A 14,264-nucleotide genomic window follows, 5' to 3' on the forward strand; every position below is an offset into this window, starting at 1 on the left:
AACGGTGCGAAACAAAGTTACTAGTAAAAAAACCGTTTAAAAATTGCAATTAAATATAACTTATTAAGAAGTACTGCAAATAATTATTTTATACATTACAATTAATTCTCCTACATTCTTCACGACTCTGGAACGCGCTTCCTGATGCCATTAAAAGACTACCGACTAAACTGTCTTTCAAAAAAAGCGTTCACGCTCACTTTTTATCTTTATCCGAGCAGTAAGTGCTTTATATTATTCCCAAATTCGTGTATAATATAGTATACATAATATATGTGTAAGTATATTTGTTATTCATATATATTTATTCGTTTATATATGTAATTTTAGTATGTATGTATATCAATAATTAGTAGTACCGCATTCGAGTATTCTGACACTTCCCTATGGTTGACTGGGAGAGAATGCTTTTAGCATTAAGTCCGCCATGTACACATATTTATACTGATGAATAAATAAATAAAAAAATATAATGTACTTGTACGTAAAGCTTTAACATCTTTTTAAAGAATTGAAAATAGTGTCGATAAAGTTCAACACAATATCTACTTGTACCTAAATTTATTAATTAATTGTCACACTTTTTGCACATGCAATATACCAACTTAAAGTTGGTATTCACAGTAAAAAAAAAACACAAATATCATAATAACTCTCAATAAATTTTTATTGGATACATTATAATCTGTTTTTATATTACTTGACATATTTATTAAACAATTACGTCTTTTTCGAAATTGCTCATTCTGCTTTGAATTAAGTAATTTTATTGTATAAAGATTTTTGGACTCAGATACACTGCAATAGATTTGGATAACATTTGGTACACAAATGGACTATATCTTAAATCAATACATATAATGATTATACTTTAATTAAAAAAATAAATAGTTTAAAAATAAAATAAATTAAGAAACACTAAATAGGTACACTTTATTGTTCCCTGTAATAGAAACTCATACGGTAGAATACTTAGCAGAAACAAAAATTACAGGAAATAGATCGCGCAGTTATCTGTATCATCTATTATAATTTTATACTAACGCATGATATAAAATATGAAAAATACACAATCAGTTGACACAAAAGCTTTTAGTAAGTATTAGATCTTGTTATTTCTGTAAAAAGACATAGACTCGTATTAAAATTGTTTACTAAATATGTCAAGTACCTATTCATGGAAAACAAATTATACAGTTCTTTTTCCTATGTAGGTAAGCACTTCAGGATACAAATGCTTCTTGAATAATACACGAGACAGCAAAGTATGTGTTTCGAAGCTGACGCGGTTAAATTGCAATGTAGCTACTAAATAGAAAATGAGATTTATGCAATAAGTTAATGATTACCAAATATACCGAATGGTCTTGGTTTAGAATGGGCCCTTCCTTTCCCGTCGGTGTCGTAAGAGACAAATAAGAGTACTAAATAGTCGAGGAATGAGCAACAGCGTCCCTCTTAAAACATCACCAAAACCTAGTGAAGGGCTATGTTCAGCAGTAGAGAGTTAACAACTGATGTTTGAATTTTATTACTACCAATAAAATTTCTAAATAGATCCATCTCATTGGTTACAATGTATTGTTATATAAATATATCAACCGTTAACTATCTACTGCTAAACATAGGCAGCCTTTGCGGCGGAACAGTTCTGCCATTAGTTGCCACGTTTGGCAGATGAATCGGCAACGGCAGTTAGACTGTGGTGATATTTTAAGATGGACGCTGCTGTTCATCCCTCGACTAATAAGTTCTCTTAATCATATCTTACGACGTCCACGGCCACGCTAGGAGTGGCTCGTTCTATGCAGGGACTACACGGCAATATTTATAAATATATATTCTGTATAATTTGCTACGTTAAAACAGTACCAAATATTTGTTTACTTATACTTGTATTAAACAGAACAAAGTACAAAGTTCCATCTTCTGAAGTAAGTTTTCTCAAGATACTTATCTATAAACTTTAAATATTTCGCCCATGGCCGTAGCTATGGGGTAGGGAGGCATTGAAAAACAATGCGCTACCTTAAAAAGCTTAATACCCTACCTTAAAATGAAAGGCACCAAGAAAATTAGATAGATTCGCTTTTTCGATGTCACTTGATTATGGCTTCTGCCCTACCAAAAAGTCCATTTGCCCTACCTTAAACTTGGGTCTAGCTACAGCCCTGATTTCGCATAATCATCTTGTCATGTCTATTATTAGTATTTTCTGTCGGCTTTATGAAATATTATACACATACTGAAATATTATAATACATTTACAGATTAAAAGAGCAGTTTCACATATTACTTTATGGACAAATTTATATATATTCGGTTCGCATTGTTGCTTTTGCCCGTTTTTAAATAATATTTACTACATTTTAAAAGTAAAAAGTATTTTTTTTTATTTACCTAGTCAATTAAATTGTATGTCGCACGATTAGTTGGACGAGTGAAATATTTACAAAAATAAAACTTGATTGTACTATTATATTAAATTAGGCATAATTAAAAAAATATTGTTATAATTATTTGTTATTATTAATAAATAAGATGGGCTAAACGATTTAACTTGGAATTTGACATACTTGTAGATTATTTGAGATAAATAGCCATTGATAACGCTTACGTTAACGTAGCTATATATTTATTTATAGTTCCATCTAATGACGGAGATTATAAATAAAAAACGACTAAAGGAATAAAACACAACAAAACAATGCAAAAAAGAAAAAACTGAAATAAAACTCTATACCAAGCCTCTTGGTCAGCGTAGACCTCGAGTTTCTTTGCTGATTAATATTAATGTAAAATACTATATATTATATTTTATATTTTTGGTCAACTCGTAGATAACGCTATAAAATTATTACCATATATTGATTTTTAAAGAATTCTCCGCGATATTTAATATACTTTTGCATGCGTTCAAACCAGTTTTTAAAACATTTATTCCACTCCGAAATGGGGGTAGTCAAAATGGTCGATTTGTATGCGTCAACAGCTTTTTCAGGTGAGCTGAAACGTTGACTACGAAGACTTTGCTTGATTTTGGGGAACGTAAAAAAATTGTTAGGGCTTAAGTCAGGGCTATAAGGCGATGATCTAAAATTTCGACATTTTAGGTGCTCAAAAACATCTTTGTTTGACGGGCGGTGTGCGAACTTTAATTGTCATGGTGCAGTATCATACGACGTCTTGAACTGTTTTTCCGAAAGTCGGTGATGACTTGTGGCAAACAAACAGTGGTATACCAGTTAGCGGTAACCGTCTTGCAATCTAATAGTACAATAGTGGCGACGTGACCACCCGTTGGCAGGCAATGATTTTTTTCGAAGTGCTCCGTGAGCGTATGACTTTAGTCGGTTTTGCCTCATCCTGGAAGACCCAGACAGTTGACTGCAGCTTAGAATCTGGATCGTAAGCATATATCCAAGACTCGTCACTATTAATCATATCATAAACATGCTTTGACTCGCCTCGGTTGAATCGCTGCAGAGTTTTGCAACACCAACTATCACGAGCTGTTTTAAGGTCGTCGCTAAGCAAATGTGGTATCTAACGAGAGATCAACTTTCTTACGCCAAGTTCTTCGTGCAGGATTTTTTGGTCAGTAGCCCCTGAAATGCCATTATTTCACGGTATGTCACATGACGATCTTCGAGGATTAGCTGCCATGACGGCTTCGATATTCTCTTGCGTCATGGCGGTTTTTGAACGACCTTCACGTGGCTTGTCACTGAGGCTAGAGCGCCCATGTTGAAATTCTATATATCAGCATTCTACAGTCCTAAGATATAGTACTGCATCACTAAATATATTGTAGAAGTGATCTCAAAGCACTGAAGTCGCGATAATCCCCTTTCAAAGTTGTAGAAAGTTATCGCACGCAAATTTTCCTTATATATTTCTATTTTTACAACCGACTTGTCAATAATCTTTCAAAAATTAAATCAATCAATCAAAAAATCTTTAAATAGATGATACAATAAAACTATTTGACCAATCTGAAAACATTCTTTTGTTTACGAATTTTAAATTCAAAAAGATGATAATGCCATTTTTTTTAATAACTCGGGAGGTTGGCTAACGACACGACTTAAAAGGCAGCCTTACGGTGAACTATGTTACACTATCTAGATGTATTAATTTAATCAACAAATAAATAGTATCAAGCTTTAATGGTAACGTATGGCATGAATTTACTGGGTACAGAGGAATAACATCTGAGTCCTCAGGAATGGCAACGCATGGGGCGGGTATCATGAGCGAAACAGTATACTCTGTTATGTCCATGGTACTGCTCATGTCTATAGGCGACGGTTACCACTTTCCATCAGGTGGGTCGTCAGCTTGTTTGCCATTCTAAGTTGTATAAAAAAAAAAAATACACTATTGAAGGTGTTGCAATATTTAGGTTTACATAAAAATAAATCGTTTTCAATCTTTCTGATGTCCTTTCTTTGAAAATATCATATACAGTACAAACTGTGCCTGGGAATCGTTCTGCGTTATTCAAACAAAAATTTGCTAAGTATCTCCCGAATTTCGGGACGATCGGAAGAGCCATAATGGGTAGCAATGGATTGATCCAAATTATTTCAGTTCCATTTTGTCCTATTGAAAGAATATCAACATCGTAATATAATAAAAAAATAATTGTCTATAAACATTTGAAGGTGAATTTATCTTTGGTGTATGTATCGGTGTTTGTTTTAATGATATTAAAAGTAAATAAAAATAGAATTGTCATACTTATTAGATTTTTAATTATAAATTGAATAGTACACTTTTCTACAATGATTACAAACATTAAAATATTGTTACAATTTATCTAAATCAAAATCGCTCTTTTATTTTTTTTTTATAAATTTTTAAATATTAAAATATCAAAACTTTATTCTGTTTGAAAGTACACATATGTTGGTAGAGTCCACCAATAATTTAAGAAAATAATAATGGTTATGAAATTTCAAACGCTATACAAAATTGAGACATATACCTAGTATATATAAACTACAGAAATTTACTTTTATAAAGATTTGAGCTGTTCGCGATATTTTACTCGTTCAACTAGTTATCCCTTATTCCTATAATTACACCAACACCCTTAAAAATTTATTCAAATGACATGAAATATTTAACAGAACTGTCAACAATCTTCAGTAATATATTTATAATAGTTGTTTAGTTTTTCAATTTTCTTTACACTTCACTTTAGTTCACGTACATACCTAATGTCGACAGTTCTGGTGATCCCATTACCATACATTATAGTATTTCATCACCAAGGCTTACTGATCTCATAAACTTGATTTACACTTACAAAAGAAAAGCACGCAACAACGCTAGCAAAACTGACAAGAAGCTATTCCTTGAAACAGAAAATGATGGCAGAGCGTCGCTGGGACGCGCAAAATGTTTATAGCTATATAAACCGCGGTTGTAAATCGAGAAAGGTATCTATTCGTCTGTATTCTATCTATATATTCAAGAACGAATAAGTACCTACTGTACCTAATTTAAAACAGAGTTTTCTGTATTACTAATAGACATGCAATACAATAACGCTCTCGTAAAGTTCGGTTTGTATTCTTATTATATCCAAAAAAATTTATAAATAATATTAAGCAGATAGGTGAAACTTTATGGAATTTGTTATAATCTCTCAAACTCACCTTGCCTAGAAATCTGTTCTAAAAGCTAAGGAAAGAAGTTGATGTGCCATTAATACCTTTAAACACAGTTCTAGTATTCATGCTATTGTAACTTCACATAGCAAAAGAAAAACTATGCATTTTAGTGTTTTTTGGTAGTCACAATTTATTTGCTTTTTCCCTAAATTCGATAGACTACTAAATATGTTTGTTACATTAAAGTTTAAAAAAGAGAAGGCTTGATTCGACTATTTTCTTTGCAAACAAAGAAAAAAATATGTTAAGCAATATCTTCGTTAAAATTTAAGTTTTTATAATAAATTTCATTAAACAAGCAGTTGATAGATAACTTCATTTGTTTGTAGTCTATTTTAAAGTCTTCAAAGGAGAGGATTATAATGTTTGATGGGTTTCTTTTTATTGTTATTTTTTTTATTATAAATAGGTATGTCACACCTAGATCATTGAGATTCCTATGCCTTTATGAATCTACTCTAAAACAGATTCATTTTAGCCATGGCCCCAATTCTAATTTTGCCACAATATAAAAACATACTCAAGCATTTTTTATTCATTTTTAATAAAAAAATTATAATACTAAAATTTTTTAATACATAGTATTACAACTCAATAATTCATAAATAATACTTACCGAGTACTGGTAATGAAATGAACAGCACGACCATCCGTAAAATGGTTGTATTTAAATAATCTATTTACATCAACAACAACAACAAAAATAATCTATTTACAATCTGCGCTTCGGTATTCAAACATAAGATATGTTTGAATACCAAAGCGCAGTAACTAAATATCATTCAAAATTATTAGTTCTGAGTTTTGCTATACTTCTATACACTCACTGTTCTTTCACAACAAATGCCTACTTAGAGCTATTGTTTACTATGTAAATAAATTATTTAAATACAACCGTTTTACAGATGGTCGTGCTGTTCATTTCATTACCAGTACTCGACCGTGATAATTGAGTGCACCATAAACGATTACAATTTATTTTGTTTTAAAAATATGAAATTTATTTACGTTTGTTTTATTGTTCTATTAACTCATTTCGTAAGTCTCATATAATTTATGTTTAGTTTAGATATATATAATGTGTTATGCCAATATTAGTCATATTTTATTATCTGTTTTAGGTTAATGGTGATTCTGAAATAGTCCATGGATTGAAAAAAATATTCGAAAGTTTGGAGTTTGGTGTAATGAAATTAATTAGTCATGTGAAAACTGATTTATCCGATGTATATAATAACACTATAAGCTGCGTGGAACGATTAATACATTGCGTAACTTAATCTTAATATAAATCTATCTACTGAGTTCTTATTTGTTTATTAAAGAAGTTATTAACATGTTACGTAATATTAAAGAAATAAAAAAAAAAGAAATCGGGGTATAATTATAACATTAAAAAGTGTTTTACAGTACACGAGGGAACAAGAAATTAGTGTAAAAGTGCCATCGTTTTGTTTGAGTTATAAGGCGCCCATTTTGTTCTGTCCACCATCTTCAAGCGGCAGACTTTGATAAATGACCCGGACAGCTATCGTTACTCATTTCCGATCCCTCCTCTACAACCTGTGCTCGCCTTTTTTCCGACTAATGTGCTCCTTTTTGCTTCTAACCCCAACCTTGGAGCAATACAACAGATGTCCTTTTGAATCACAGTGTTAGAGATCTCTTCATTGATTTCCTTACCCTCATCACCAATTTTCACGGCATTTTCATATCTTCTAGAGTAGTATGTGTTTTGATGTTTCTGATTGTTTCTTTGTTATGTTTATTAAAGCATATTTTAAAAGAGATATAAAATTAAAATTTATTTTTTTTTATAATACTGCATGTTTGTGTCTGATGTTGTGAATATATTATATATTGTAAACACAATTGATTCGTCACTGCGCTGTCGCTCTTGTCGGCCGTCGTTACAACTTGCGTAAATAACTGATGTGACAGGTGCATTTCCAGACTCTAGTCGCGCCGCCGAGCCTGTCAAACGACTCGAATGTAAATACTGCCAAAGAAATTTAATATTTATTTAGGTACCGTACCGTGCAATTTATTTAGTAGTGCAATGGAAAAGTCTTATTTAATGCGTATTTTTTATTTATAAAAGCAAAAAATAAAAGAATAAAACGTGTATCATTCCAGAAAAATATTAATTTGACTCGTAAGTAAAATAAAATACTTTTCAAATGTTTGGAATTTAAACAATCAAGGTAGGTGAAGAGATTATAATAGATATAAACTATAAAGGAATACCAGAACGCGAATTTTTAAATATGGAAATTACTTGAATACTATTTAAGCAAAATAATATATGCCTCGCATAATATATGTTTTACATCGCAAACTACGTAGCATTACATCTACACATATATATATACACATGAAAACTATACATAAAAGTCTTCATATAAGCAAATTTTACATCTAGGTAAAAACGTTATAATAACGTTAAATTACTTGTATACTTACAATAAATTTGTTTCACTAAAATTTGTAGTAAAGTAGCAATGTACATATACGTATAAAAATAGCAATACATTAACGCCGCGACTAATTGATTATCAACACATAACATGAAGGTTTTACAATAAATAATGCACAGTCAGTGCTACTCTGTCAATTAGGGACCGCGTGCCGGCATGTAAATGTACATTAACATTACAGTGCCGACGGCAACTTCGAGGTAACGTTGGCGACCAAGGCGACCATCTACCACCAGGGGCTAGTTGAATGGAAACCTCCTGCCATTTACAAGTCTTCCTGCGAAATTGACGTGGAATATTTTCCGTTCGACGAGCAAACGTGCGTTCTTAAGTTCGGTAGCTGGACGTACGACGGATTCAAGGTAATTGCGTGGAGCGCCGTCACTGCTCTCGCTGATCGCTCTGTTTGTCCGCAGCGCTGACGGCAACTACGAGGTGACGCTGATGACGAAGGCTACAGTCTACTACAACGGAATGGTGGTGTGGCAGCCGCCCGCCGTCTATAAATCGTCCTGCTCGATCGACGTCGAGTTCTTTCCTTACGACGTGCAAACCTGTGTGCTTAAGTTAGGCAGCTGGACATATGACGGTTTCAAGGTGACGCCCCGCCCCGCTGTACGCTGCTTGGTGCCGCGCGCGCGGGCCGTAGCCGTAGGGCCCGCCGCCCCGGCCGATGTCCATGCAATAAATAGCTTGTTGGCTCGAACGTAATTCGTCGTGTAATTATTATATTACTTTCTGTCCATGTGGTATGTTCACACTTTTACATATTGAATGTATATTACAACGGTGCTAGCGTAGAGGCGTAGAGCGCGCGTCTCGAGCCGCCGCCGCGCCGCCGCGCCGCCCGCTCCTCGCCAGCAGCTCCATTAGCTCTGACATGTTGCAAGTTTACATTTCTATTGCGATGGAACGATGATGTTTTAAAGTATGTGGAGTAGCGGTATGTCAACGTGCGTGACCTCGAATGCTCCAGATATCCTCGGCCGGTTCCACTTAGCTCAATCGGCCTTCCTCGCTCGACACGGAAAGGTATAAAATTTTAACTGCCAGGTGATATGGGATGCAAATACTTCACTCGTTCCGTTCCCACCTAACACCTCCTTTTCCGCTTGAGCCTTTCCGCGCTAAGTGAAATGTCTACATCATACCCGCAACAGTTTCACAGTGCGGTTTAGTTGTACATGATTATAAATTTGTATTTCTTCATATATGAGCCAACGATGCCTCGCGGCGCGGAGCGGCATCACTCGGAATACCTACTCACACCATCCTTTAGCTGGCTCCGCTCGCGCCATACACACATAACACACTCATACACAAAAGCTTGTTGCATGTTTCCCATACAGTTGATGTACACACAATTCACCGCATGAATCCGGCTTGACTCCAAACCACTTGCATTCCCGATCACGGCGGCCGCTAGCCGCAAGACACGGTCTTGGCTCTTACACAGCTTTACACGATACCTACACGCGAACAGGTTAAGCACAGCACGTGAAATAAACAAAAATGAAATTCACACTTTGGCTCTATACACTATCGAGCATAAACAACCATCATGATGCATATTTTATACCTTTCCCTATTAGCGACTCCTACTGGCTGTACGATTTCGGTGTCGCTGGCCACCCATTGCATGATTGTCAAAATTAAAAGAAAGACAAGTTATCCTACTCAAATTCAAACACAAAGTCCAGCACAAAAAACTTATAGATGTTACAGTAGTGTTAACGTTTCCTCAATCGAAGTATGAGTTTGACTTATATTTCAGTTCATGAAACGTTTTCTGCATGCTAATAGGTACTACACTAAATCCAAGCTAATACTTGTTACCAACAACATTTCCCGTAATCGTATATAAGAATTACGCCTTTGTGAAATAAGTAAGACAAGATCTATAAAAGTTGTTGGAATCAGGTGTATAGCTAACCCGATGGACGCCCGCCGCGTCCGCGCGACACACACAAGCGCGGCGGAGCCGGTGCGCCTCCAACCTCCTTTTTAGATTTTTTGACGACTAGCATGTAGCGATTACGTTATCTTGGCGATACATTTTAGTGGCTGTCAGATAACGTACAGTTTCATGTGATGGCGTCATTAAATTCTGAATTTGGAGACAGTTTCCATCCTGAACTCTCGTCGAGGATTCCATGACCTTTTGTTATTGTTCGGTGTTTTCTGTGTTTTACGCGTTGTTATTTCTTCGCATGTTCGAAATATTGTTGTGGCATATCTTCCATGAAGATATATGTTACGATGTATCGTAAAAGGTTTCTCACAATTTAATTTGTCGAAACAGGTACATCCTACTTGGCACACTCTGTGATTTATTTGGTTTAGAGGTATCCTCTGCAAAGGTTATATTGACATTTTATGTTGAAATTAGATAAAATATTCGACCATATAGTTGTCTAGTTGCATCTTTTTAAAGTCTCTGTGATGGACGATGATATAATATGGTTTCGAGATTAGGTAACGTGCAATAATTATTATAGCTATATTTACACATTGTGTGACAGGGTGCATGTATCAGATAAATAAATTTATGGAACTAAACTTCATTTAAAAATATACTATAAAAATAGTTTTAATAACATCTGAATCACAATAAAATCGCACTAGTGCATCACATCAAAAATAATATATACTACAGAATTTTATTATATATAACATATATCCTCGCTGTTATTAAAAATTACCTACAGTAACAGATACATATTCTAAGATAAAACTATATTAAAACATTTATTTTTGCTGTATGTACGTAGTGCCCTTTGAGTAGAATTAAAATAAAAATAAAAAGTCATCATAATCCCATGAATACTTATTTAAAACTATCTCAGTAACATATATGAATAATAATATCTTAAATTCTTTATTGATGTTTGTATGAATCCTCGGTGTTTTGTTATACATATTAAATATTTGATATGTAGAATGCTGTTTTGATATTAGGTTATTAACATGTATGTAATACATAGTTCATGTTACATTTTAATTTATTAAAATTGAAATAAGCTTGCGATTAAACAATGGAATTATTTTGAGATATAATAATATGATAATTGGTAAATTTTTTTCTGAGAATGTGTGTGTGTAGGTGGACCTGAGGCACATGGATGAGCAGGCTGGTAGTAACGTCGTCTCCGTGGGAGTTGATCTCTCAGAGTTTTATATGTCCGTTGAATGGGATATACTCGAGGTTCCAGCAGTAAGGTGAGCTTTTACTTCATTGACATACCTATCTATTTTTTAAAATACTTATATTTGAATAAATATAATATTTGATGATAATAAGATATTTGTAAAAAATAAGTAATTTATAAACTTCTTCCACCGGGATCGTATCATACGTTGGTAGAGACTAACAGAATTGCTAGAATAAAATATAATAATTTCTATATACCTACAGATAATCCTAGTACTGACCAAAGTTCTCCTCCCCGTTTGTTCATATAATTTTATTTTTTATTGTACTATGTTATCAAAGTATCGTCTCATGAATGCCATTTGGCAATTTTTTTTCTAATAGATAAAGCTTTTAAGTATTATTCAAGAATTATTATCACATTAAAATCTTATAAGTCATAATAGTCATAGAAGCACCTAATAGAAAAAAAAAATTCTAATAGGAAAATTCATTATTAAGGGCATATTCGTTTTTTATGGGTTACCAATGCACGCGTAATATCCCTAGTGTTACAGGCGTTCATAGGCTGCAGTAACTCCCTTAACCATCAGACGGGTCGTATGCTTGTTTGCCATCATAGTAATATAAAAAAAATGCACGACTGAAGTCTCGTGTAAAAGCTAGTAAGATATAAATATAAAGGAAAGTTAATGACTTGCTTTATGATATTAAGATGTCAGGATATTATTACATTTACCACATATAAACATACCTACGTACGAGGTAATAAACTGAACTCATGGCTGTCTTTCAACGATAATAATATGTTTCCTAACTCCACTCCCCCACATCCGGACGCTCTCTGTTCCTGTGCCTACATACCTATATATTAGATAAGTCTTTGATGAACACAATTTGGTCAACATCTAATGTGTAGTATAGTATATAATAGTTTATACACGCAACTTTTATTCTTTTTATTCCAATAAAGTGAACGCTGTCTAAGGGTGTGTATTGATGAAGAGTATTCGGGTTTAATGTAACAAATGAAAATGAACATTATTTGAATGCTTTAATTTTGTAGTTCGCCTGTGGAATCAGTGCTTCGGGGATGATATATACTTAAATAATATTTCATTACTAGCTGTATCCTACAGCTTTGTCCATGTTAATATGTATAAAAATACGCGTGAATCAAGATTGCGGTCTATCTAAGTGGCGAACATTCAAATTCGTTTAGCCGTTTAAACATGATCATCCAAACATACAAATACGACTCACCTAATGATAAGTGACTACCACCACCCATGAGCGCTTGTAGTACCAGAGGCATTGCATGTATACTGCCGGCCTTTTAGAAAGGAATATGCTCTCTTCTTAAATATCTTTTTCTGAAAATGTTTTTTTTATGTTTCTAAAAAAATGAATTAAGTTATTAATTCATTATGCAAAATGACGTTTCCAAATATGTTTCCGATAATAAATTTTAACTTAATTTAAAAGATATATACAGTGTTTACATATTTGATACGTAATCTACCATACCTACCATAGGTATATATGGTAGATAGGTACCATATTCTACACTATTGCCTCGAGGTGACAATTTCTATGTTTCGTATACGAATATGGTACCTATGTATATATATAACTTAGTAGCAAAAATATTTGTAAAGAACGAGAATAAGAAAATATACCCGGAGAATTTACTTTTACTTATATTGGAGCGACCGATATCGAAGAGACCACTGATAATTCGTAATCACACAGATAATATATTGTATTAGGCTGGTTTTGTTAGATATGTTTATTATCGGGGGTAAAAAAACTATTTATTATACAAAAATATTTTTAAATCATTTTCAACAAAAATGAATAATGTACTAATAATTATCTCTCTTATTAGAATTTGAGGCTGGTTTTATATAAATATTGTCAAAGTTTAGTTTATTTTATATATTATTTTTAAGGCGGATTCAAAGTTTTTCAGTCAGTTGATTTAGATTAAGAACATAGAAATACAATAAAAAATAGAGATGTTTGCTCTAGTATTGTTGAACATAATTATTCAACGGATTGGAACGTGCTTTCCGCTACGTGAAATGAGAAATTGTAGCGTAGCTTGAATATTTGGATAGTATGTTTGACCACACTTAAGATTCAATAGTCCTTAGCAGTTCTCTTACTAACTTCAAGTACATAACATGACCTTATAAAGTGTTCGTATTGTTGCATCATATATCGAGTTTAACTGTAAAAGTTATATATTTATATGCGATTAATACAATTATATACAAAATAACATTATAGTCAGCAGAATAGTACATATTTTTTTTTATACAACTTAGAATGGCAAACAAGCTAACGGCCCACCTGATGGAAAATAGTAATCGTCGCCTGTAGACATGAGCAGTACCATGGACATAACAGAGTATACTGTTTCGCCCATGATACCCCCCATGCGTTGCCATTCCTGAGGACTCAGGTGTTATTCCTCTGTACCCAGTAAATTCACGCCATATCTCACCCTTCAAACCGAAACAAAGCCATGCAAACACAACTGCTTCACGGTTGAAACACGAATGGGACAGAGGTAACCAAACAATCGACTTTTGTACAAAGTCTCCTTCTGATAATATATGGTATATTAATATGCGTATAAATTATGGTTTTTACTGGAATTATTTCTAATTAGTTAATTTCATCTTCATACAGTTTAATTTTTTGTTATTAGTTTAAAGAAATCTTTAATTATTAGATTGTAGAAAACTAATAAATGAAATTTAAAATATTTTCAAAGATGAAACTTCTCTAAAACTGCATAAAATAAATAAAGAATATAATAAATTCTCTATTTATTATATGCAGTTTTTATACATCTCAGAATAGCAAAAATCAATATCATCTTTGATCACCTGATGGAAAATGGTATCTGTCGCAGGAACACACGAACAGCACCATGGCTTTTATAGA

The 14,264-nt window shown here is 33.2% G+C and overlaps 1 protein-coding gene across 3 annotated transcripts in view; it reads left to right on the top strand.

Moving 5' to 3' along the window:
* The window catches only part of LOC113515475 (acetylcholine receptor subunit alpha-like), a 57,425-nt gene that overhangs the window by 20,523 nt on the left and 22,638 nt on the right, over positions 1-14,264 (top strand). For 2 of the 3 annotated variants that reach the window (XM_052893284.1, XM_026899702.3), the window contains exons 3-4: positions 8,340-8,520; positions 11,262-11,377. In XM_052893284.1, the coding sequence (XP_052749244.1) occupies positions 8,340-8,520; positions 11,262-11,377 (297 nt within the window). Of the gene's footprint in view, positions 1-8,339; positions 8,521-8,574; positions 8,756-11,261; positions 11,378-14,264 lie in introns of all 3 variants that reach the window. The other variant, XM_031910180.2, reaches the window with a different exon arrangement.

Source organism: Galleria mellonella, unplaced genomic scaffold (genome assembly GCF_026898425.1).
Source record: "Galleria mellonella isolate WM207_F2 unplaced genomic scaffold, CSIRO_AGI_GalMel_v1 utg173, whole genome shotgun sequence".
Lineage (NCBI taxonomy): Eukaryota > Metazoa > Arthropoda > Insecta > Lepidoptera > Pyralidae > Galleria > Galleria mellonella.